This window comes from Lissotriton helveticus, chromosome 3_2, assembly GCF_964261635.1.
Source record: "Lissotriton helveticus chromosome 3_2, aLisHel1.1, whole genome shotgun sequence".
Lineage (NCBI taxonomy): Eukaryota > Metazoa > Chordata > Amphibia > Caudata > Salamandridae > Lissotriton > Lissotriton helveticus.
Window position 1 is genome coordinate 14,262,685 of NC_136062.1, and position 25,643 is coordinate 14,288,327.

The window sequence follows — 25,643 nt, forward strand, 5'->3', positions numbered from 1 at the left end:
GTGCTTTCCCGTGGCACGCACAGAGGACCCTTCCATAAAGTGGTTGCGAATACATGGGAAAGTGGAACTGTGTTTTTTACCAAAGGATCGGATGCTCGCAACCCGCTGCCTATATACCTGGTGACTGAGATGCTGCTGCCATGAGGCGGTCTGACACTGTTTGGAGAGGCGCTGGCACTGTCCGTACGTCTCCAGCATTGGTTTCTACGGTGGGGCAGGCTGGAAGTAGGGGACAGGAGGTTGTTTATTTCCCTGGAATTTCGACGAGTTTCTGCCTGCAGCGCATTACATGATCAGCGTGCTGCATTATGGGACCAGTAGTCTTGACATTGGGGCTGCTGTGAAGTTTGTAGAGTAATAGGCTGCAGGTGAGCCCTTTTGCTATTGGGCAAGGAGGAGCTTATTAAGAACACCTATCAGGCAACCCAGCTTTGAACTGAGGCATTTTGAAAAAGGTTTGTAGCCGAAACCGGTCATGCTGTTCATCTTTCAAATAAACTACCAAATGAGCACCGGTGTGTCCTTTGTTTTGCTAGCATAAGGAGGAGAAGCTGGTGTTATATATATATATATATATATATATATGATCAAGGCCCGAGGAGGGGCTGAAACGCGTCATGGCGACTTGCACCATTAAAGAATAAATAAGCACTTAACTTCGTGGTCCGTATCCGTTTTTGCCATAGAACTTGGAGGAGAGAAACGGAAATCTTGGAGATATATATATATATGTGTATATATCATAGACAGAAGCCATCAACACTATGATGTCTGAAATATATATTATGACTGAGCTGAGTAACCAGCAACATAGTACTAATATGAGAAGATGGAGAGAGAGAGAGAGAGAGAGAGAGAGAGAGAGAGAGAGAGAGAGAGAGAGAGAGAGAGAGAGAGAGAGACATCACGTGCCTCAGCAAAAAGAAAGATGGCCGGAGCTTTGAAAGAATGCTAACTGACTGTAGACAGAAGCCATCACCACTATGATGTCTGAAATATATATTATGACTGAGCTGAGTAACCAGCAACATAGTACTAATATGAGAAGATGGAGAGAGAGAGAGAGAGAGAGATGGAGAAAGAAAGAGAGAGAGAGAGAGAAAGAAAGAGAGAGAGAGAGAGAGAGAGAGAGAGAGAGAGAGAGAGAGAGAGAGAGAGAGAGAGAGAGAGAGAGAGAGAGAGAGAGAGAGAGAGAAAGAGAAAGAGAGACATCACGTGCCTCAGCAAAAAGAAAGATGGCCGGAGCTTTGAAAGAATGCTAACTGACTGTAGACAGAAGCCATCACCACTATGATGTCTGAAATATATATTATGACTGAGCTGAGTAACCAGCAACATAGTACTAATATGAGAAGATGGAGAGAGAGAGAGAGAAAGGGAGAGAGAAAGAGAGAGAGAGAGAGAGAGAGAGAGAGAGAGAGAGAGAGAGAGAGAGAGAGAGAGAGAGAGAGAGAGAGAGAGACATCACGTGCCTCAGCAAAAAGAAAGATGGCCGGAGCTTTGAAAGAATGCTAACTGACTGTATAGCTCACAATCAGGCCACTTGGAAAAGAGAGCAGGTGGAAAGAACCTTGCTAGCATAGAAAAAACAGGTCCACAAAGTGGACATATAAGAAGGTGAAGGTGAAATAGAGGCCAATACACGGAAGGCCTAGAACAGGCATTCAATGGAAAGCTATATCAGACAGAGCAGGACCTGGCTGAAAAATGGCATAGAAAGAAAAAATACATAGTCCCTTAGGGAACAACTCATGAAAGTTTAACATCCAATACAAGAGCAACATGTGCTGATTATAGAAAAAGATTTGCGCACAGGAACAGAGGAAATCAATGTACAAGAAGGCACAAGGCGAAGCATACCTAGAGCCGTGATTATACTACTGTATATGGAGGAAGAAAACCTAGGCTCTTCTCGCTGTAAGTGAAGGACACAGCAAGAAGGGGGTATTCTCTAATGAAGAAAAGAAATCCCATTAGTAACGAAGAAGCATAATTCTAACCCAGAAGAGCAAGAAACATTATGACACCCTGTAGAGCAGAGTAAAAGAACCCGACCAGGAAAAGTGCACCAAGGGATTCCCAAATGCAAACAAGTTCCAAGAAAAATGGCACTATTATGTGCAATGAACATGCGCAAGCAACAAAGAATGCACTGCAAGATAGAAGATAACCACCAACACAGAAGGTGGCTACACAATGGCGCCTTCAGAATAAACATTTTGGCACCTTGATGCTACGGTTTATGAATGAACACTTGTAAGAGGTGGCTGTGTCAACAAAGGTAGAAGACCTTATCCGAAAGCAAGAAAGAAGTATCACCCATCCCTTGCAGGAAGAGGCAGTTGAAGGACACAAGATCGGTGGTACAAGAGAACAGTCTTTTGAGCATGACCCATACATAATATGAATGTAGGTGGGATGCCACAAACAAGGCAGACTAGCAGAGTAAAAGACTGAAAAAAATGCCTTTGTACAGAGAACATAAGAGGGAATGTGAACCCATGCACCGCAGATCCCTGAGCGACCGGTGGCACAAGCCCATCCTGCTGAGGTAGATAGAAAGGAGCTCACTAAGAAGCAAAGTCATAGCTGGGAACACTAACTAGACCAGTAACAGATGATGTACTGCAGGTTATGGACTTTACCACTTGTCCCACTGCTTAGTTTGGAATCAAAAAGCCAATCAGGAGAAGAGAATAATATCAAAAGCGGAGTATAAGTAATGTTTCATAGATTTTGACAAAGAAAAACGAGAGTCTCCGTAAAGCTGTTCTCATGGAAAGTGGTAAGTCATGTACATGGTCTCCAAGGGAGAGAAAATTATAAGCTCCTTATAAGGGATATGAAAAGTAACAATCATACCTAGTAATGCCCGCAAGGCACACACAAGATGCTCTACACAGAGTAGGGAAAAAGTACCATATAAGTAACTATCTTTTGAGCATGTAGCCCATCCGCAGCTAAAAGAAAAAGTAAAACTCTGTTCCAGCAGGTGTAAAACCCATATAGGGAAACAAAGAAAATACCTCCCAGGTAGTGGGAGCTAAAAGCTGTATACAGGCAAAAACACCTGACTTGAAGCCACCAGAAGGTGGGATGAGTCCTTTGCACTGCAAAGGAAAAAACCTAAAGGGGTAGGGTTTGGGAGTGAGGTTAAAGCTTGCTCTCAACAGAAAGAGGCTATGGAACTATACTTCGATATGGCCACATCTTTGACAATAATCAAATATGAATATCTCACTATCTGAGCAAGGGCTCCACTTTGAGTCCGCTCCTTTTTAATCTTTACGTTACTCCCCTTATCTATCTAGCAGAGGAATTGGGAGCTAAGATCATAGCTTATGCTGATGATACTTAGTTCCTCTTTACCTGGAAGGAAAACTACTTGTCCCCAGACCAAGCTAAAAAATGTCTTTCTGCCATTTTTAAATGGCTTGCATTTTTGTAGCTTAAGTGCAACAAGGACAAGTCGGAGATACTTCTGTACGGATCCTTCCCTCCTCATTTTAGAGAGGCACTTTGGCCTACAAAGTACCCCATGCAAAATTCCATCGGCAAACCTGCTAAGAATTAGGGGGTAAGATTTAGCGAGGACCTCCGGTTCACCTCGCAGATAAAAAAGACTTGCTGGCTTGTGCTTGGCATACTGAAATCGCTCAGAAAGTTTCTTCCTCTGCTACCCAGGCCAACTAAGGAAATGGTGACACGTGCCCTCATTTTATCATGCATTGACTATGCCAATGCATTGTATATTGACTTGCCCGGCTACCACCTAAAATAACTGCAAACAATACAAAATGCTGCAGTTAGAGTTCTGCTCGGCATTCCTGTAAGATCTAATATGAGACAACACCTTCGGGACCTACATTGGCTTCCTGTGGCCTGACGTGTCCAATTTAAAGCCCTCATTCTTGCTCATGGAGCTCTGCATGGATCTGGGCCACCCTATCTTAGGAGACGTTTTAGCTTCTACATGCCCAGGATACAACTGCACTCAGCTGCACAGCCTCTAGCAGTGGTTCCCCGCTTTCGCCTTACCCGAATGTAGGGCAGCTCTCTATCCTTCAAGGCCGCAGAAGCCTGGAACGCCCTTCCTTTTAAATTACGGAACATCCAAGACCTCAGGCTGTTTAACACCTTGAATGCTAAGGCAATTCCCGCTGGATGCTCAACTTGGACTTTTCCCATTGTTCATGACAAGGTCAGCTCGTCATAAGCACAGGTCCAGTAAACTGCATGACGAGCTGGCCTTGTCATTAGCATGGAAGTGGTTAACAAGCAACTAAAGACCTTGTTTTTTAGTTAAGCTGCGCTACTTTCAGTTTCACTGTCTTTCAGATGGCTTCCGCGCCGGGACACTCGAGTAGCCACGCGCGATACAAATGGCAATAACATAAGTGGGGAGCTTAGGAGCAAGACAAAAGAATAACAATTAAGAGTCTGTTCCACCCTTAATGGCTCTAAAATGCCACAATGCAGATTCGGCATGAGTGTGTGAACACAGGATGCCTTTGAAGGGCATGTCCTCCAGAGTGGCTTGGACAGCTTTGGAAAATCCAGAGTTGCCTAGCCAAAAATGACAGCCTAGTGCCACAGAATGAGCCATGGCTCGACCTACTAGGTCCGTGGCATCCGTACCGCATCTTATTGCAAACTTAGATGCCTCTCACCTATTCCTGGAGTGTCTGGGTGAGTTCTCCCTGGGACTCCTCCAGGATAAAAGCAGCAGGCACGCCACCGAATCCCAAAACATATGTGAAATTCAGCCCAGAACGCATAAGGTATTTATTGATTGGAATGCTGAGCTGCTGAGAAGATCTTTCTCCCGCAAGTTTCCAACCTTCTGGACTCCCTTTCCAGTGGAATGTTAGGAAGGTCACTGGGGTCAGAGGAGGCCATCAGGGACATCACCACAAAACTTTGTCTAGTTGGACGCCAGAAAAAGTCTGGTCCTCGGGGGCAGGCCGGTGTCTATGGGCTATGGACTGTTCTAGAGGTCATGCAGTGACTCACTGTAGTGCCACCCCCATTTGACCCCAATGAAGCACTTCTATCAAGGGGTCAGTGGTCACCGCCACAGAGGGGAGCTGCAAGTCTAGGACTGCAACTGCCTTCTTCGGCACCTCAGTGAGGGAGGAAATCACCTCTGTAACAAGGCTGGAGGGGGGAAGAAGGTGGTGAGGACTCAACACGCAACCAGCTATGTCACCCAACTATTCTTAGAGGATGCTGGACATTCACATCCAGGGAGTTCATAAAACCCAGCTCCACTCCTTCACCTCCAAAAGCCTGCTCACCCGTAGAAAAAACAGCAACGGACTATTTAGAAGGAGGAGGGAAGGTGTCCTACCCAGATGGTACTACCGGCACGGACCTGATGCCGTATGGCGTCAGTGCAGCATCGGAAAGAGTGCTCAGCACAGCATTGACCAGCACTAGCGACGTCGCTGTCGGCTGACCAGACTCCGCTGTCATAGGTGGGAACCCAGAATGGCTGTACACCAGAGCGGATACAGATCCAACCATGGATCCAGAGGGCATAAAGGACACCTCTAGGTGAACCTACCTGCGAGGATTCCGCGAGGACACTTAGAACCTCAAGTAAGTGTCAAGGCGCACCAGAGGGAGGAAGAGATCAGAAAATGACATGGAGAGAATTCTAGTACTCCCACATCTGGGCTAGTCGTCCAGGCACCAGGGAAATCAGGGAGGCATGAGGTAGATTGTTCCGCCAAATTCTCATCCAGACGATGGGAGAGGAGATCGGAAATGCGGGGCCTGTGTAGTGAAGTCAAGAGATGCCATGATTTCGACCATTTGCCTTTTGATGACTTACCCTGAGATGTGGACGGCGATGGATGCCAGCGGGAAAGGCTTCTGGAACGAACTTGGGAGCGGTCCAGGAATTTTGAATGAGACCAACAACGACGTGGGGTCTGCCCCAGTCGTTCCACCAGGACATTCATGTACCGTTCAGGAGCCGCAATCTTCAGACTTGTGGTGCTAACCAAGCTACCGCATACATATAGTATGAGGGCCAGGGGTTGACAAATGCCGCCCAAAGGACTCACAAGGTTTGAATCCCAAAGAAATGAAAAAAAAAGGGCACATTGTTCCTATGACAAAAACAATTGTAGAAAAAGGCCAAAAGAACCGCTCCACATACACATTGGAAGCACAGAAAAGAAGAAAACTGACAGCGTGTCACGAGGGGGGGGGTAATATGGACTCCATCCACGTCAAATCTGGTGGACGGTGTACTACCAATTCGCATGACGCCCTCTACCGACACGCAAAGGTACTGCTGAAAGATCAAGTCTGGCACCTGGGGAGAATTCAAAGGTAAGGAAGGAGTGGCAAGATGTGTCTGTAAGATCATAAAAACTACATCCAAGTCAAAAGGCATTGGAATTGCCCAATTGGTTCTAGATTATATACAAAGTTTCCTACAACGAGAGTATAGTTTAAATAATGGATATCGGAAAATTATCATAGAATCACTGACTAAGATCAAGGTGTGCTGCATAATGAGCTTGCTCAAACAGGAAGGGCAAGCAATTAAACACATAGCGCTTTATAATCTAGAATGTACCTTGTGGCGCTTGTGGGAGAGGATATTACTTTTGAACATGGAGTTGAACTATACTAAAATGAAATAGATGGCCCTATACAGTAGCTGATGTCCATCTGCCCAACTCTTCGCTCACCACCTCATTTTGTTTTTTTGGCTTTGTTATAGGACACAAACTCACTCCCTTCTATCCTAAGGAAGGCTGCTCATAAATAACTGTATATTTTGAATAATGTTTATAAAACAAAACTGAAATGACAGGATAAAATTGTTGCGTTAACTAATTAGATGAAAACATATAAACATTTGTGTGTCCTACCGTATTTTCTTCCAGTGACGATAGAGGCTTATTTATGCTGTTTACAAACTTGTTGACATGCTCAAAATGTTTTGTCATTTCTGTTGCTAGAACCATATCAATAATTGCTTGACGAAGTGTCCGGTATTCATTCCTATCAGAAAAATGTGTTAAATTCAATTATTAGAAATTGAACGATAAAACAACTTCATAAATCCCTAGTTTGCGCATAATGAGGCAACTAAAGTGAACCGCTGTAACTCAAGAATGTCCTCTATTCAGTGATTTTTATGTAACAATGGTGCAGAATTGTCTCAAGAAGAGCAATACAAGCAAACAAGAAAGAATAGATCAGAGGGGGCAATTGTGGCTGGTGATCTTTGAAATTAGTGCCTGCCAGGAATCCATCTCAAGTTTTTAGAAATTTGACTTGGGAGTTACTCATAAGTTAAGAACTGCCTTCATTGTGCTGCCACTGCTAACATTTTGGTATGGGTACCCCCATATGTCAAGAATTCCATACAATGTTCCAGTACCAGGAAGTTGCCATTGATACTACACATATACCATGTTTGGACCTGTTGCTCGAATTCGAAATACCTTAAAAATCAAGAGGCAAGAGGCGTTTGGCAAAACAGCAGCAGTTTGTTTAGTTAAACATAGCTGCCAGGAGAATAGTTACATGTGTAAGGTCTGAGGACTTTCTCAATTTACATTCAATTGGGACTGGCTTTAAATACAGTTTTCATCAGGCTGTAAAAGTTCTCTGGTGAGCCATATATGGTGAGGAATATTGGTTGTTGCCTTAGAGTAATACATTAATGGCCAAATGGTTACTACAGGTGGGGCTCTACCTTGTTTGGACACACTGTGTCCAGATATCTGGCACTGGGAGCGTGTGCTTATTGTGTGTGTTGTGTTGTGATTGGTTAAATGTTTCTAATTCATGTGGCTACTGACTTTATAGTGTTTTAGGAGTACCCGCACCCCCTCCGGCCATTTGTGCTTTATTGGGGCCATTCTCCCTTGACCGCTGCAATGTTGCTGCGCCTATCTGTGGGATTAATCTATGTTTTCTGTTCTTGTGGTTATATTCTAGCTACGAGCCATCCCACTGTGACCTATAAATGTGTAACTTCAGGCCCAAATCTCAGAGCTTGCCTGTATTGCGAGTATGGGTTGATGTATTTGCGAGTATAGGTTGATGTGGAGTTCTTGACAGGCAATTTTGTTAATAGGGATATGATTTCGTTTTCATAAATGAATGTAGCGTTTTCCATAGTCACTCTATTGGTTTCCATACTAACATCTTCCTCTCTAGTTGATTCTTCAACTACACTACCTAACTTATGCATTTCTACTATGACTTTATAAGGCTACTGCTGAGATTCTTGTTCTCTTTTGACAATGGCAACCTTTCTAGTTACTTGCATTCTACCAAATTTGAGGTCGTCATTTTTACAGCAGGTGATGCCCAATTGTATCGCTGCAAATGCCAATAAAAGCACTATGGTAACTGGCAAAAATGATTTACACAATCCAAATAACTATTGTGGGAGCAAGGAGAACCAACTGAAAAGCATTAAGGAATAGGGGCACCACCCTCCTCATAAATGTCTCATTGTAAATTGTGCAAAGCTTGTATGGCAAGTGTCAGAGTTCCATAATCCATATTATGCCATGGAATAAAAGTGCAACTGCCGCACCAATCTTGGCACACACCCCTCCCTCTTTCGCGGTCATTAAGTCCAACACATATGGGTTTTGCAATAACATGAGCTGCATTGATCGCAGTTCTTCCATGATCTAATTGAGGATGGGCTCAGTGCTGGTCATCATTTTTGGCATCTCCCACCGGGTTATTTGTAACCAGTGGGCATTAGCTTTTGTCTGCAGGGTAAAGAAGGGTATAGACATATCCGCCGATACTTGCGCATCTGTGAACAGTCTGAATTCTTCTGGAATGTCTTTGAACTGAGCCCAGTCAATATAGTTTGCAGATTTTTTGTCACGAGTTTGGCGCAGAAAAGTTAATCTTCTCTTTAACAGGAATGCCCAGGGTTGGGGTGTGCCTGGATACCAAGGAACAGAGTCCGCACCATCTGGGAATAAGCTGATTATAGGCAAACTCGCTGTATTGCTAGCAGTAATCCATCAGCATAGAGGTGCCCCATTACATATCCGGTATATGCAATGTCATGTCAAAGTGAGCATTTGTGCCGATCGGAAGCGTGCCTTTACCTCTAAAAAATAAGGAGTACGGTGTAAGCTTCCGAACAATCAGGCATTGCCCTTTTCCCCAATATTTCAGTGTCCCATATTTCCTTGCATGGGGTGCATATGCTCTCATTCAACCATCCCCATGTGACTCATTCTTAATTTTATCCTCGATCTGGACGGCACTACACAGGAACCTTGTGTCAGGATATGTAGGAAGGTGGCTTAGTATATGGTACACAATTGATGGACGGAATGCAGAACAAATCAAAGCAATCACCCCAGTCAAGAGATCTAGGTTAAATCCATCATTATTTTGCTCACCATGCCACCCCAGTTTAGACCTGGCCATATGCAAATCAGTCTTGACTCTGTGCCTCATGGGAACAGTCCAGCCCGAACTGCCAAGACAGGTCCTCTCTGGACCGGAACCAAGCATCCTAGGACCGGTTTCGGGGTGAATGTATGACATTGTTCTGCATTCTGTCCATCAACTTTTGTTTTTGCATTTGTCACCCCGAGTGGGACGGGTATGCCCATACGTGGGTCCCGTGCTCTTCATGCCACTGGTATCAAGCTATCCTGGCTGAAGAGGGGTGAAACCCCGAAACCGGTCATAGGATGCTTGTTTCCAGTCCAGGGAGAACCTGGCTTGGCAGTTCGGGCTTAGTCCAGAAGAAGTGTAAAGCAGCTTGTTTTACCGGTAAAAATCATATAGTCAAACGAATAAGAACCACACAGTGCAGTCATAAAAATAGTTATATTTATTTTACACAATCACTAACACATTGGTGTATCTCCTACCGGGAGATATGAACACAATACACACAATATTTCCAAAGGAAACAGGTAAGTAAGCACAAACACACAGTAGTCTCCAGGGGGAGACCAAACCATATACTAAAGAAGTGGAATGTGAACTGCGACCGAAGTCGAGATTTGAGCCAGAAGACTTAGAGGAGCTGTGGACCCAAAGATTCAACCAAGGTAAGTATCCAGAAACCCCATGGAGGCTATGTAGAGCGTGAAACCACAGCCACATACTCAATGCAAGTCAATGGGGAAGTCGCTGCTGCAGTTTTAAAGAAGAAGGGCCCTTCCAAGTGGACCCTGAAGAAACCCTATGGAAGATGGAAGGTTGGAGAGTCATCCCACCCGTGGATACCCCAGAAAGCAGGATACCTACATCACCTAAGCCGGGTGCATAGATGGGAAGTGGCGTCGGAAACCGCCATAAACCATAACGGAGGACTTCAGGAAAGATGCGCTGGTGAAGAAGGTGAAAGAGTATGGTGGAATCCTAGGATAGATTCTTCTAGAGAAGTACCTACAAGCAGAGGGGACAGAGGCTATGTCACTCTGAAGTGACCAGGAGACACGGAAGATCAATGACCACCAATGACGGAAGATACAGGAGACTTGGCGTGATCTTGTTGCTGCAGCTGTGAGGACCAGGCAAGCTGTGAAAGATCAAGAGCCCCATATGAGCTGTCCCACGTCGGACATCGAGAACCAGGGGTTCGGTGTCCGGTGGGAGCACCAACAAGCCTTGGCAGCAGCAACAGATGTGCTAAAAGAAGAAGGTGCAGTGTCGGGACCAGCAAGCTCCAGGGGACTCACCAAATGCAGGAGTCAGAGCAGCCCCGGAGCAAGCAGGGGAGCCCACTGAAGCCAAAGAAGACCCTCAAGAGGACCCAGAGGCCGCAGGCATAGGAGTCACAAGAGTACCTCTGGAAGCTCACCAAAGATGCAGGCCCACGGTGCAGAGGACACAGTGAGGACAAAGATCTTGACAGGAAGAGATGCTGGAGCTTCATATAGCCCGAAGATCTCTGGAGGACAGAGTCGCCAGGCCTTGGCAAAATCAAGTCAACGCGGTGCACAGGGGTGCAGTACTAGTGGTTCCGATGAGGGATACTGGCTGCAAACTTGCTGAGAAGACAGTGCAGGCCTCAAGGGAGTTGCAGAACCACCACCTGTGTTGCTGAGCCTTTCGAAGTCCATGGGATCTCAGGAGGCGCAGACCGGTCATCTTAGTTGTGGTGCCTGCAGATACAGGGGAGTGACTCCTTCACTTTAAGCAAGATTACTTCGGGTGTCCCTGATGCCAACAGGCCTGGAAAAGAACCTGGATGAAGCACAGGCACAGAAGATGCAGTAGACTGGCATGACGACGAGACCCAGGAGAAGCAGGATTCTTCCTTGATACAGTCTCGGGTCCCAAAGCGAAGTCCATCGAAGTCCAAAGTGCCCAGACGGTAGAGGTAGAAGTGGTTTCGGATCTGAATCTTGTCCCACAACAAATCTGAAGAGCTATCCACAGGTAATCCCTTAAGTATCCTAAGGAAAGTGTTGGGATGAATCTGGGCTCCCCGCCCAGTGGAGGGGCAGGACAGAGGGAACGATACTCCTATGCCATTTGTCCAGTTTCGTACCAGAGCGGGACTGTGTCACGCTTCCTAAACTTGTTTCAACTGGAATATGCAAGGAGGGCATCAAATGTGTCTGGTGGTGCTGGCAAGCGCCCAAGCCCAATGCGCCAAGTCCTGTCTGGGAGGTGGTCACACCTCCTTGTGACAGAAAACCTACCTTCAGCTGCTTGAGCTCAGCTTAGCAGCAGGAGGGCAGAATCATGTCTGTGGTCGGCAGCAGCAGTAGCTAGCTGTTAGACCCTGAAAGATGAGAATACAGGGGTCTCTCTAGGGGAGCCCCTCAGGACATGGGATCCTACATCCAACACTGGAATCGTTGTTGGGGAGGATTCCAACATGTTTGATACCAAACATGACAGTTTTCGCTGCAGTCAATATATATTTAGACATCTTGTATTTGACTTGATGTCCACTATATGTCTAAAGAACAAGTTACTTACCTTCGGTATACGATGTATCTGTAAGGAACATAGGTTAGTTATAGATTTCTTACCTTAGAATTACCTCTAGGCGTCAGACTGGATCCTGAGAATCTTTTCTTAGCAGTGCCCCTGCGTGTCGGTAGGTGGCGTCGGTCGACTCCACGTCTGTCATCGGCATGGTGGTCGCCTGGATGACGTCGCTGTGCCTAATAAGAAGCCACCCGTGCGCGCTGAGGTCAGTTCTGAAACAACTTTCCACGCCAGAAGCGCAAAGCCATGAAAGACACTGACAACTGGTGCGCCAGAACTAGGGCCCAGTAAGGGAGCCCCTATCCCAAGAAGTCAGTTTATAGAGTGGAGAGGATGGGTGGTAAGGAATCTATAACTAACCTGTGTGTCCTACAGATACGTTGTTACCAAAGGTAAATAACTTGTTCATCTGAAAGAGACAGTTAGTTATAGATTCCTTACCTTAGAATAGAGACCCCAGCAATACCAACCCCGGAGGAGGGTCTGTGAATCAAGTTTACACCAGAGAGTCCTGAAGGACAGAACGGGCAAAATAGCTGTCCCTCCGGACTTGGCTGTCCAGGAATATTGTCTGGTGAACGTGTGCATAGATGTCCACATTGCCGCCTGGCAGATGTCTAAGAGTGGGACTCCATGTGCCAATGCAGTAGTTGCTGCTGTAGCCCTAGTGGAATGAGCACGCAGCTGCACTGGAGGTTCCCTTTTCACTAAAGCGTAACAGATTTTCATACAAAGGATAACCCATGGTACGCTTTTGGGCAGCCTGACCTTTCTTGGCACCCACATGGCCAACGAAGAGTTGATCTTCCACCCAGAAATCTTTGGGGCAGTCAGGGTAGAAGGGCAGCACAAGTTTAGGGTCCAGATGGTGGAGTCTCTCCTCCTCTTTGGAAGGGTCCTGAGGCACAAAAAAGGGGGGCAAAGTGATTGTTTGTCCAATGTGAAAAGGTGTAACCAATTTAAGAAGCAACGAGGGTCTCGTCCAAGGCACCACTTTGTTCGGATGCACAGAGAAGAAAGTAGGGCCTAGAAGAAAGAGCCTGAAGCTCACTCACCCTGCGAGCAAAGGAGATGGGAACAAGAAAAGCAGTTTTGAGGGTAAGGAGAATGAGAGGACAGTTGTGAAGAGGCTCTAAGGGAGCACACATAAGATAAGTTAAAACGAGATTCAAGTTGCACTGGGGCATTATGAAAGGAGATGGATGAAATAAATAAATAATGCCCTTAAAGAATCTGTTTACAATAGGGGACTTGAATAAAGAAGGGTGATCTGGTAGCCGAAAGAAAGCAGATATAGCTGCAAGATAGCCTTTTTAGAGCGCCCAGAGCAGAGCTCTGCAGGATGAAAGAAAGGAAGAACCCAATAACCTCAGAAAGAGGGTCAGAAAGGGGATCCAGAGCCTTTGCTGTGCAACATGCCACAAACGTATTCCATCGACAGGCGTATACCATTTTCGTGGAGGGATACCCGGCTGCCAATTCCGGAGCCACAATAATGACTTGGGCCAGAACTCGATAGATCTCTCTCAGCACTCAGGGCAGAAGTGGTACAGGCAAAAAGATGTACAGGAGACCACAACTCCACTTGCGACAAAAGGCATCGCCAAGCGAGTGCTGCCTTGGAAACTCCAACGTGCAAACCTGCTGACATTGCACATTCTATTCCGTGGCAAACAGCTCTAACCAAGGTTCTCCCCACTGCTGAAAGAGACCTTGCACCACCTCCGAGTGAAGACTCCAATCATGATTTACCAGGCACTGTCGGCTGAATTCGCCCGCCTTGGCGTTCAGGGAACCTGCCTTTTTTTTTACCATCAGGGTCATGTCCTGTTGTTCTAGCCATGTCCAAAGGTAAAATGCCTCTTGACATAGGGTCTACGATCCCACTCCGCCTTGTTTGTTGCAGTAAAACATGGCGGGGTGTTGTCTGTGAACACCGGCAATACCTTTCCCTTGAGGGATGGAAGGAATGCCTTCAATGTTAGGTGGATAGCCCGAAGCTCCAACAGGTTAATGTGGAGCCCAGCTTCCGGCGGAGACCAGACTCCTCTGATTACTGTCCCTCCTAGATGGCCGCCCCATCCCAGGAGATATGCATCAGTCACCACCATAAGTTCTGGTTGGAGAATGGAGAGGGATCTGCCGCTGACCCAATCCTGGGCCGGTAACCACCACTGCAGTTGTTGTGCAGTTCCCTCCGAGATCTTGACATAGTCGGAAAGATTTCCCTGATGCTGTGCCTACTGGAACTGTGGAGCCTGCATACACCACCTGGCATGATCCACCAGTAGGATGCAGGAGGCCATGAGGCCCAGCAGCCTCAGGATCTTTCTCACCGAAATCCGCGATGGAGGCTGAAACCTCGGTATCATAGCCAGAATATCCCGAACTCGCTGTTCGGGAGAATTGGCCCAAAATACACTGTGTACAGAACAGCTCAGATGAAAGGGAGCCTCTGAGAGGGAGTCAGATGGTATTGTGGCACGTTTGCCACCCCAGCAAGTGCAGAAGGTCCTCTGTAATCTGGAGGTGGGAGATGACCGCCTGGGGCGAACCCATCTTCAATAGCCAGTCATCGAGATAGGGGAAGACTGGAACCCCTGATCTGTGCAGATGAGCTGCGATCACCGCCATCACTTTCATGAACACCACGGTGAACGGAAAATGCTTGTGGCCAACCGTGAACCGCAGATAACGTCTGTGGGCAGGCAGGAGGGGAATAAGGAAATAAGCGTCCAGCAAGATCAACACCACCATCCAGTCTCCAGGGTCAAGGGCAGATAGGACCTGAGCCAATGTGAGCATTTTGAACTTCTCCTTCCGGAGGAAGCAGCTGAGGACCCTGAGGTATAGAAAAGGACACAGCCCATTGTCCTTGGCACCAGAAAGTAGCAGGAATAGCAACCACAAACTACTTCTGGCGCAGGAACCCTTTTGATAGCTTCCATGGCCAAGAGAGCTGAGAATACTGACGGAGTAGTGCCAAATGATCCTCCACCATGAGATCGAAAGACGGTGGCATGGAGGGAAGGGGAGTCTCGAAGGGGAGTAGCCCTTTCGGGCTATTTGCAAAACCCACCAGTCCGACATGATGGATTGCCAATGGAGGAGATGATGGCGAATCCTGCCACCCACTGGCCATTGATGGCCCTGAAGGGTTGGACAAGGAGGGTTTGGAGGCTGCTGCAGGGGGGAAAGGGTGGACTGGCGCGCCACCTGGCTTCCAGACCCGCGAGGCCGCTGAGTACCCCGTCCGCGGCCACGTACAGGCTGGGTAGCTAGCATGGACCAGTGGCTGGACAGGTCCGGACGTGGTGGGGTGCCCCTTCCGTTGCCACAAAAGGGGCGAAAACCAGACTGGGGTGGACGGGAAGCGAGGCCCAAGGATTTGGCATAGCCCGAGAAAACCTTTAAGGCACTTGAGCGCCGAGTCTGCCAGAAAGGCGACGGCCATTGAAGGAAATGGCCAGCAAAGTTGACTGGACATCCTCCGAAAAGCCAAACGTCCTCAACCAGATGTAGTGCTTAAGGGCTAACGATGTGGCAATCGTTCTGCCCAGTGAGTGGGTGGTATCCAGGCCACATCTTATTGTGAATTTAGCTGCGTCTCTCCCATCTGCCACTGCCTGGAAGGGAATAGCCCAGGGCTCCTCTGGGCACTGAGGCAGCACTTGTGCGACCGTATCCCAGATACTATGGGAGTATTGGCCCAAGAGGCATGCATATTCAAGGACAGCAGTGCCAAGCTGGAGAAAGAGAACATGCGCTTCCCAAGATGTTCCAGTGGCTTGGATTTCCTGTCTGGGGAAGCAAAAGGGAATGCGCCCTTCAAAGAAGAAGCTTGTACCACCAAGCTCTCGGGGGAAGTATGTTGGGAGAGGAAAACTGGGTAGCCCGGAGATGTGCGGTGGCAGCGGGCAATTGACCTTTCCACAGCAGCCCCTGTGTTGGGCTTGGACCAGATGCCCAGAGGGACATCAGTGAGGGCTTTGTTGAAGGGCAGAACGGGTTCCGATGAAGTTTCCGCAGGCTGAAGCACCTCTGTCAGGAGATTAGTCTTCACTGCCACTGAAGGGAGCTCCTGGACCAAGGCCTCAGCTGCCCTTCGCTCCACCACAGCGTCAGACGCTCCCTCCTCCGTAGCAACAGTAGGGGGAGAAAGCATGCCAAGGTCTGGGGAAGGGTCCAGGCCACAGGTGTTAACCAGGTCCTCCCTCAAGTCTGGCTGTTCCAGCTAGTCTGCCAAAGGGTCCAGAGACCCCTCCCAATCCTCATCACCACCTTCTGGGCTATAGGCAACATCATGAATGAACAGGGAAACAAAAGTACCCTCCGGCATCGGATTCAACATTGGTTTTGCTCTGGGTACATCTCAGGGTTGCGGATGGGGACAGCGTCAGACGACGCCGGGGGTATTGTTGACAGGATCGGCACCAAGGAATGTTCAGTAAAGTCAACCGGCAACGATCCAGATCCAAGCCTGGATCCCCATGGATCCGGGGGGGCCTCCGGCACCGGAGCCGCCGTTATCGAAGGCCCCGTGCCCTCCGGCACCGCCTTTATCAAAGGCCTAGGACCCTGACCGGCTCCTCGGGGCCCGAAGTCACGCAGACGGAGTCGTGCTGCCTAAAGATACTATAGAGGGCTTTGTAAAATGAACGGCTTTTTGGGACACGGAGGGAGGCGCGGCGTCGTCCCTGAAGGAGGCAACAAAGATAGACCCTTAGAGCGTCAATTCTCCGATTCCCGTATCGAGTCAGCCAACCGACGGGGAGAAGGTGAAGAGCACTGGTGCTTCTTCGCCTACTTGTGCTTCGACTTACCCGAGTACTTTGAAGACTTGGATGAGGTGTGATGGTTCCGTGAGCAGTCTTGAGACCTTCACTTCGAGCAAGACCAGGAGGGAGCCACACGGAGCTGACTATCGGTTCTCCAAGAGCTTTCGGAACAGCTGCCGCAAAGACTTTGGATTCATGGCCCGGCAGTCGGAGCATGACTTCAGGTCGTGGTCGTGCTCCAGCCACCAAAGGCACACGAGGTGCGGGTCCGTCACAGAAATCAGTTTGTGACAGGCTTCACCAGGTTTGAAGCTGGTCCGATGATGCCACATCTCTCACGCACCAGGAGTCGAAGACTCAAAAAGGAGTCGACAAAAAGTAAGAAAAAGAGTAGTCAAAAAAGTGACTATGGGGGGGAGCACTAGAGTGCCAGCTGCAAGATGGGCACTACGTAGTGAGGCTCTGCAGGCTGGAATGCCAATCCATCAGTTATCCTGCAGTCTGGGGGCCCATTGTGGCTTGAAAAAGCGTTACTGTGCTGCCAATTTGCAGTAGCTGCCGCTACATACCAGTTTGCTGCGCCTTGGTGGTCCCTTGGGCGGATTGGAGGCACTAACTCAGCGGCTGTCGGGAGGATGAAAATGGCAGCCCCAGCCTGAGCGGAGCGTGCACCGGAGCCTGATTCAGCGGGCTCCGTCTCAAGCCTAGGTGACGCGTTCCTTGGAAAGGACCTGCGGTGAAGACTGGCTCCTCCGTTGTCTGGCCTGTGCCGGTCAGGAGACATGGGTCGAGGCTTCGCCCAGCGGGGGGGCGCAGAGGAGACTGCAGTGAGGTGACCTGTGGGGGTACGGGGGCCTGAGGTGACTGGGCGGCGCCAATCTTGCCTGCAGAGGTCACTCCTGGCCTTGCCCGGCCAGGCCGGTTTCCCCGTCATCTACTGGTGAGTGAGCTGCCACAACCTGCTAGGAGGCTGTGGGGGCCTGGTGCGGCGCAGTGGAGCTGCGGTGTGCAGGGATCTGAGCAGATGGCACTGGGGGGCCTAGAAGCACCTGAGTCTCTAGCTGCCGCTTGGGTGGGACGATACTGACCGGGACGAGTGGACCTCATGGCCAGGATTGCCGGAGCCCCATCTCCGCACCGGCCCGCCTTGATGACTTTTCTTCTCCCCTTTTGGCTGCCCCCTGTGGTCCCTCAGGCCCTGAGAGCAGCATCGGACTGGGCCTGTTTGCTGCCTGGGACCCACTGACTTTTTATGTAGGTGCCTTTAAATTAAGTAGGGGACAGCGTTGCTGTGCGGCGCTTGCTACCAACCTGGATACAGGGGCCCTGTAGGAGACACACTCTGAGGCCTGTCGCTCATCGGTCTTGATCCTCGACCTACAAACCCTCAGTGCAGCCTGTTTTGGAGCATGGAACTGCTCCCTTCTCCAGTCTTATGCTGGGGCACTTCTAACATGCCTACATTGGGAGAATGTAAACAGTGCATTAGAAAAGACTGCTACTGAGAACATATAGTCCGAAGAAAGTGCCCCCACTTCAAGCACCCTAATTAGTGTTTTCTGGAGGAGGACATTTGGAGGCCACGATTGCCGGGTGTTCCTTGAGTGGGTACGCTGTGCTGCACCAAGGGCACTGAAGCTGTGTTTGTGGGCTAGACCCAGTGGCAATAAGGCTCGTCTGTATTGAGTGCATTACTATGCCCACCCAGGGACCAGACGGATCTGCTCAGGGAGCAGCCATCTCTGGTTGTTCGATCTGTCAGCATGCCATGGGTAAGACGGACACAAGGCAACCTAAAATCTCGTTTGAGCAGAGGAAAACTCAGAGACTGACCACCTCGTCAGTGGAAGATCCAACCACAGTGGCCATGGATGTCACTTCTGCCCCTGAACCTAACATCCACAAAATGTTTGCAGATCTGAAACATTCTCTATCCGCCATAGACCTGAAGACTGACTCAATGTCGGATCGCCTGAATTGGCTCCGTGACAAGGTGTTGAATCATGATGAGCATCTCACAGAGGTTGAGCAGCAGACATCCACGCTGGAAGATGAGGAGGTGACAACCCGGGAGAAGCTGCTCGGTATGGAGAAAGTGCTAGCGGTCATCAGAAACAAAAATGAAGACCTCGAAGCACGGTCCCAGCGCAACAATCTGCGCATTCTTGGAATTCCGGAAACAACTGCGATGACCCGAGTAGAGGACTTCGTTGAAGAAATGCTGTGATACCTGTTTGGTGAGGCCCTATCTGTGATTTGCATTGTGGAGCGTGCCCACGGGTCTCTCGGCCTGAGCACCCTCCCCCCCCGGGCCCGTCTCGCCCCATCATTGTGAGACTCTTAAATTACCGGGACCGCATTACTGTGCTGGGAAAGGCTCAGGGATCAGCACGACCTCAGATACCAGGGCAATTTGGTTTGATTTTTGCCGATTTCACCTTGTCTGTCCACGCATCCCGACGAGAATTTGTACCGGTCAAGAGACTGCTGCAGCAACAGGACATCAAGTATTCCTTGCTTTACCCAGCGAAGCTTCGTATCTTCCACTCTGCCAAGACATCCTTTTTCACAGATCCTAATCTTGCTGCCAAGTTTGTACTTAGCCACAAGCATTCGAGATCGGAGGGCCCCGACAATGGGGATCAAATGGTAGAGAACCCTCTCAATGAAAATGACTGCGACAGTTTGGAAGTGCTTTGAAATGTACACCCGTATGGGGGGGCTCTTGCACCAGGCTGACCTGGCACACACTAAGGACCTTCTGTGTTTGCTGTCCCTGTGAGCACATGAGTCAGCCGGCATTGGACTGGGTTCCCTGACTGTTTGGTTTTGTGACTCTTTGTTGTTAGGATACACCGAGCCCCCTAGCGCCACCCCCTGGGATGAGTCCCATGTTCTATTTTGCTGTTGGCTTTGTTCAGCCTTGTAAGGGCAGGGTAGATTTTCTCCAGCCATGTTGGGCGGCTGCAGTGGAGGGAGGGGGGGTAGTTTGGGTGGCAGGTGAAATACTCTGGATGGGTTGATTCTCTTCCTATATGCCTCTTCTTTCTTTTTCCTTCCCTTCCCTCTCTCTGGTTTGTGGTACACAATTGCTGGACCCTGCTCTCCGCACGGCACGCATGTAAGCATGGAGATGGAGTGATCACTAACTTCTGGCGGGGCACACTCCCTCAAAGCTGTAACATTGAATGTGAGGGGACTGAATGATGTCAGAAAGATGCAATTGATGGCAGCGCTCCTCAGTCATTACGGGGTGGATATCGGCTTTTTGCAGGAGCTGCATCTCATGGATACCAGCTGTTCGCGTCTGCGGGTGGGGTGGATGGGCAAAACCTTTATAGCGGGTTACTCCAATTATGCCAGGGGCATAGCTAATATCATTAGGAAGGGCCTCCCTTGGCATACGCGCACCATGATCTGCGATTCCCAGGAACTTTATGCAATGGTGGTAGGGGTCCTTGCAGGTCGCTCAGTTAGACGCATGTCGGCATATGGCCCTAATACTCACAATCCCCAATTTTTCAATGACGTGTGGCAGTTGACGGACTCCTTAGGCCCCAGGGCGGTTCTCTGGGGAGCTGTCTTTAATGTAATTCTCAACTCTGACCTTGACAGATCAAGTGGGTCCTTCCAGCCTCACCCCCGTGCTGCCGTGCAACTTCGGAAACTTATGGAAGACCACAATCTGATAGATATTTGGCGTCACCTACACCAACATTGTCAGGAGGGAACTTGCACTTCCTCTGCGGGCCCCACTTGGTCTAGAATTGATTATTGGATTATTTCTCGTGATGTGGACACCTGGGTTCGACATTGTACCCATCTCGCCCAAACACTATCGGACCATGCTCCAGTACTATTAGAATTTCAGTTACCGGACGTGCCGAATAGAGCATTCAACTGGAGACTTCCTGCTGGCGCTCTTCGAGACCAGGTGTTCCGAGAGTGAATTGGGTCCGCCATACAGGACTACTTTGACACTAATGTTGGCTCGGTGGCCTTCCCGTCCGCACTGTGGGAAGCGTTTAAGGATATCATCGGGGGCAAGTGTGTCACCACACAGACGGGCGTTTTGTGCTCGTTAAGGAATGAGCTGCGGCGGCTTGAGAGGGAGATACGCTCGCTCGAATCAGAATTTTTCTAGTCGAATCAGCTTATGGTCCTTGGACAGATTAAAGCAAAGATAGAGGAGTTTGAGGAGGCAGCGCAGAGAAACGCATTACTTGGGACAGGAGGAGCATGCCCGCCAGTACGGCGAAACCCTGGTGGGTCTACTTAAGAAGCCATGGGCAAATGATTACATACGTGAGCTACGCACAGACGAGGATACGGTTGCGGTCAGGCAGGCGCCAGATCAAGCTGAAATGATCAAATATTACTCTTCACTACATGCTGCGCAGCAGTTGGAGGCACTTCCTGACTTGCTTCCCTACTTTGATTCTATATAATTAGTATGGCTCAGTAAAGCACATCTAAAGTATCTGGATGAGCCCTACACGGAAAGAGAGGTGATATGGGTAATCTGGGTTTGCCGAGAGACAAGGCGCCGGGGCTGGACGGATTGATCCCTGCCTTCTACAAGGAGTTTGCACCGCTTCTTGCACCTCACCTCCTCAACATGTACGAGGATTGACTCGAACGGAGCGCCCTCCCCTCATCTCTTTGTGAGGCACTAATAGTGACCATCCTTACGCCAGCCAAGGATCCATTACTCTGTGACTCCTACAGGCCACTATCTATGATCAATGGGGTTAATAAAATATTTGCTAAGTTATTAGCTACGTGGCGGCTTCCGGTTATGCAGGAGGTGGATTCCGCTCTCTGCACCGCCGCCATATTTCTGAATGCAACCAAAGCGTTTGATATGCTTGAATGGCCTTTCCTGTTCTTGCTACTGGCTCATATCGGCGTGAGCCCTGCCTTTCTGCAAAAGATCGCATTATTATATATTTGCCCGACTGCCAGATTGTGGGTTAATGGTGTGATATGCCCCCACCCCCGATTGCTGTGGCTCGAGGAACGAGGCAGGGGTGTCCGCTATCGCCCCTCCTCTTTGCCATGGGCATGGAGCCTCTGGCAGCCAGACTGAGGCAGCACCATGCTCAGAGGGGGCTTGATTTCACACCTAGGGTTATCTTAGAGTAAATGTACACGCACCATGTGACTCTTTACATCAACCACCCGGAGACTAACCTTATAGAGAAGTGTGGCTCAATGGTTAGAGCGGCAGACCCTGATGCAGAGATCTGGCCAGGACCAGGGTTCAATTCCTGCCTCAGCGGGAGCTCAATTTCCTCGGACCTGATAATTCTCGCCTCGGTTCCTATTCTAATCATGAGTCCCACTCTGCACCTCTGGGCAATAGCTTGCTTAATCTCTACAACAGCCCAAACAACGCTTAGGATGCCTGACTTCACCTTGGGGGTGCCCAGGAGTGGGCTCCTCACAGGGAAAGGCAAGGAAGGGTTCCTCAGCGGTATTCGTACAAGCGCCGAGATGCCTACGGGTAGTCGTGCGCTATACAAGTGCGTAATCATTTCATCATCATTTCACCTGAAATGACCAGATTTGGTAGACTTTCAGGCATTAATGTTAACTGGGGGAAGTCTATATTTTTCCACTCACAGCCACTATGGTCATATTTCAGTCCAAATTCCCTCTTAAATGGGCGGCCTCTCCAGTAAAGTTCTTCGGTATCTGGATTAGTAGGGACCATAAGGAACTGTGGAGATGCAATTATGGTAAGCTCATGGAGTGGTTGGAGAGTAGACTACCCCATTGGAGGGCGCTCCCTCTCTCTCTCTGGCTGGCCGGATCGACATTGCTAAGGTGGTGGTCCTACCAAAATTCCTCTATTTGTTTGCAAATCTCCCACTCCCCCTCACCTCCGAATTCAAGAGGAGGCTGCTTCTAACATGTCTTCCATTGTGTGGGCGGCGGGCAATCTTGTGTAACCTGGGAAGGCCTCATACTCCCTTTTGATCAGGGGGGCTTGGGAGCGCCTGATATGGAACTGTATCACAGCTGCGCGTAGACACAGTTTGGGTTTCACTGGATTTTTTTGACTCTTTTCATGGCACATACCGCTCCCGAAAGTGACCAAGCAGAACCTGTTCCATTCCACATGGCACTGTTTCGCACATAACTCTCCCCGCGGCATGGGATTGACACAGTAGGTTGTACGGTTTGGGCGTGGCAGCAACTGCGCAGCAGAGTGCTTCTGGATGCCATGTTCGCACTATCTGTACCGCTCACTAGACACCCAGTGCTACCTTTCACTACTGAGACGGGGGTATACCCGCATCTGCGCATGCTCCAGCTAAACACACTTGGGCTTGCTTACCCGGAAGGCGTCTTCATTGATCTAGACACTGCATTAGGAGAGGAACACACTGGCTTCCTTGACAAGATGACCTACTTCCAATTGCGGGCTGCGCTTCGGGCCCAGTATCCCTCATTCCCGATTGCCCCCCAAACATTTTAAGTCCTGGAAGCATTTTTTTTACTAATCCCTCGTCTGCAAACGTATTTTACGTACCTACTCTGGCATGCTGCACGTATCTCCAGTCTACATACCCCCCCGCACAGCGCAAATGGGAGACAAGCTTGGGAACTCCGTTTGGAGAAGGGGTATGGGCATACTACGGCGCAAAAGAACTGTCAACAAATTATAGACGTAGACTGCAGCTAATAATTTCAAATTCCTTCACCATTTATATAGGACTCCTGTATGGCTGTGCAAAGTGGGGGTTTAGTGTGGATGCGAGATGTATGTAATGCAGAATTCCCGACGCCCCCTTCATGCACCAGGCCTCGGAGTGTTTGAACGTAGCTAATTACTGGACCTATGTTTTTGTGGTGCTGGACAAGATGCTGAAGTGCAGGCTGGAGCGCTCCCCACTGATAGCTTTGCTAGGCTATGCCAAGGACCTATCCGACAGACGTTAGGAGACTGGCTGCCATGATGCTGCTATTGGTCAAGAGGTGGGTGGCTATTTGCTGGGGCAGTAGGAGTAAAACGCGTAGGGATGGCTGGCATAGAGACACTGCTTTTTGCAATAACCAATTGTCAGAATTCAGGGAACTCATGCCGACACTGTAAAACCCTCACGACAATAGGCAAACCCTGCAAAGTTTCCTACAACTTCATTCTGCTGACCGCGCAGATGCTCCGCTGCCTGGGGTGTGAACAGCAATAATGCTGCACGCGCCACTATACGGGGCTGCCCACACGTCGGAGTACTTTTCTCCCTAATTCGACCAGAGAGACACCCCTTTCCTTTTTTCTCTCCCTATTCCTTCTCCTCCTCCAAATCCCCACCCAATGCTGATCTAAGCTTCTGATCCCCCTATCCATTCTATCTTCTCTTCTTTCTTTTGGTTGACTGGCAACCGCTGTCCTCCGGATTGATGCACAAATTGGCACGAATACGAGTCACCACAGAAGAACAAGTTACTTACCTTCGGTACGCTTTTTCTGGTGGATACAGTATCTGCCTGTGGATTCCTCACCTTGTGAATATCCCTCTGCGTCAGCAACGTTCGGAAAATGCTTTTGTAGCATGCCAGCGTGGACGACGTTATAGGAGCACGGCATCGCGCGCAACTCCGACTGACGTCACTGACTTCTTATATGGCCTACATTGGCGTGATGACATCAGTTCCGCCCTTTTTTCCGTGCCTTCGAGGCAACCGGACGGACCAATGACAGTAGGTATACACATATACAGTGTACACAGTGCATAATGAACAAGTTACTTACCTTCGGTAACGATATATCTGTAAGAAACAGTAGTTAGTATTAGATTCCTTACCTTAGAATATCCCCAGGCGTCAGTCTGGATCCGGAAACTTTTGCGTAGCAGTACCCCTGCGCGTCGGTAGGCGTCGTCTGCAGGCGTCCCCTGCGGCTCCGCGTCGTCGGCGTCGTGCGCCGTGATGACGTCGCTGGAGTATATAGACGCCGCCTCCGCGCGCTGACGTCAGTTCTTTGCACACAGCTTTTCCGCGCCAGAACACGCAGAGCCATGTGAGAACCAACACTGGTGCCATTTGAAAACTAGGGCCCTGAAAGGGATGTCCTTAACCCTAGGTATCAGTTCGCAGAACGGGGAGGATGGGAGGGGCGGTAAGGAATCTAATACTAACTACTGTTTCTTACAGATATATCGTTACCGAAGGTAAGTAACTTGTTCATCTGAAAGAAACAGGTTAGTATTAGATTCCTTACCTTAGAATAGATACCCCAGCAATACCAACCCCGGTGGTGGGTCTGCGAACCAATACAACCTACACCAGAAAGTCCTGGAGGACCGAACGGCCAAAGAAGCCATCCCTCCGGACTTGACTGTCCAGGCAGTAGTGCCTCGCAAAGGTGTGCAGCGAGGCCCACGTGGCCGCCTGGCAAATGTCCTGCAAAGGGACTCCCCGGCCCAGGGCAGTAGTAGCCGCCGTGGCCCGAGTGGAATGGGCCCTCAGCCCAACAGGAGGCTCCTTCCGAGCCAAAGAGTAGCATGCTTTGATGCACAGGACGACCCACCGAGAGATGGTCCGTTTCTGTACCGCCCTTCCCTTCTTCTCACCCACGTAGCCAACAAACAGTTGGTCATCCACCCGGAACTGGCGTGTGCGATCCATATAGAATGAAAGCGCACGTTTTGGGTCCAGACGATGGAGCCGCTCTTCATCCTTTGAAGGATGCGGAGGCGGGAAGAAGGAGGGCAAGGTGATGGACTGCCCAATGTGAAAAGCAGAGACTACCTTGGGCAGGAAAGAAGGTCTAGTCCGAAGAACCACCTTATCAGGATGAACAGACAAGAAAGGAGGTTGAATAGAAAGAGCCTGGAGCTCACTCACTCTCCTGGCAGAGGTGATGGCTACCAGGAAGGCCGTCTT

General features: G+C 49.3%; 1 protein-coding gene across 2 annotated transcripts in view; it reads right to left on the minus strand.

Annotated features, from left to right (window-relative positions):
• The window catches only part of PDE8A (phosphodiesterase 8A), a 2,294,608-nt gene that overhangs the window by 101,437 nt on the left and 2,167,528 nt on the right, over nucleotides 1-25,643 (minus strand). For both annotated transcript variants that reach the window (XM_078684749.1, XM_078684748.1), the window contains exon 19: nucleotides 6,891-7,023. In XM_078684749.1, the coding sequence (XP_078540875.1) occupies nucleotides 6,891-7,023 (133 nt within the window). The remainder of the gene's footprint in view (nucleotides 1-6,890; nucleotides 7,024-25,643) is intronic.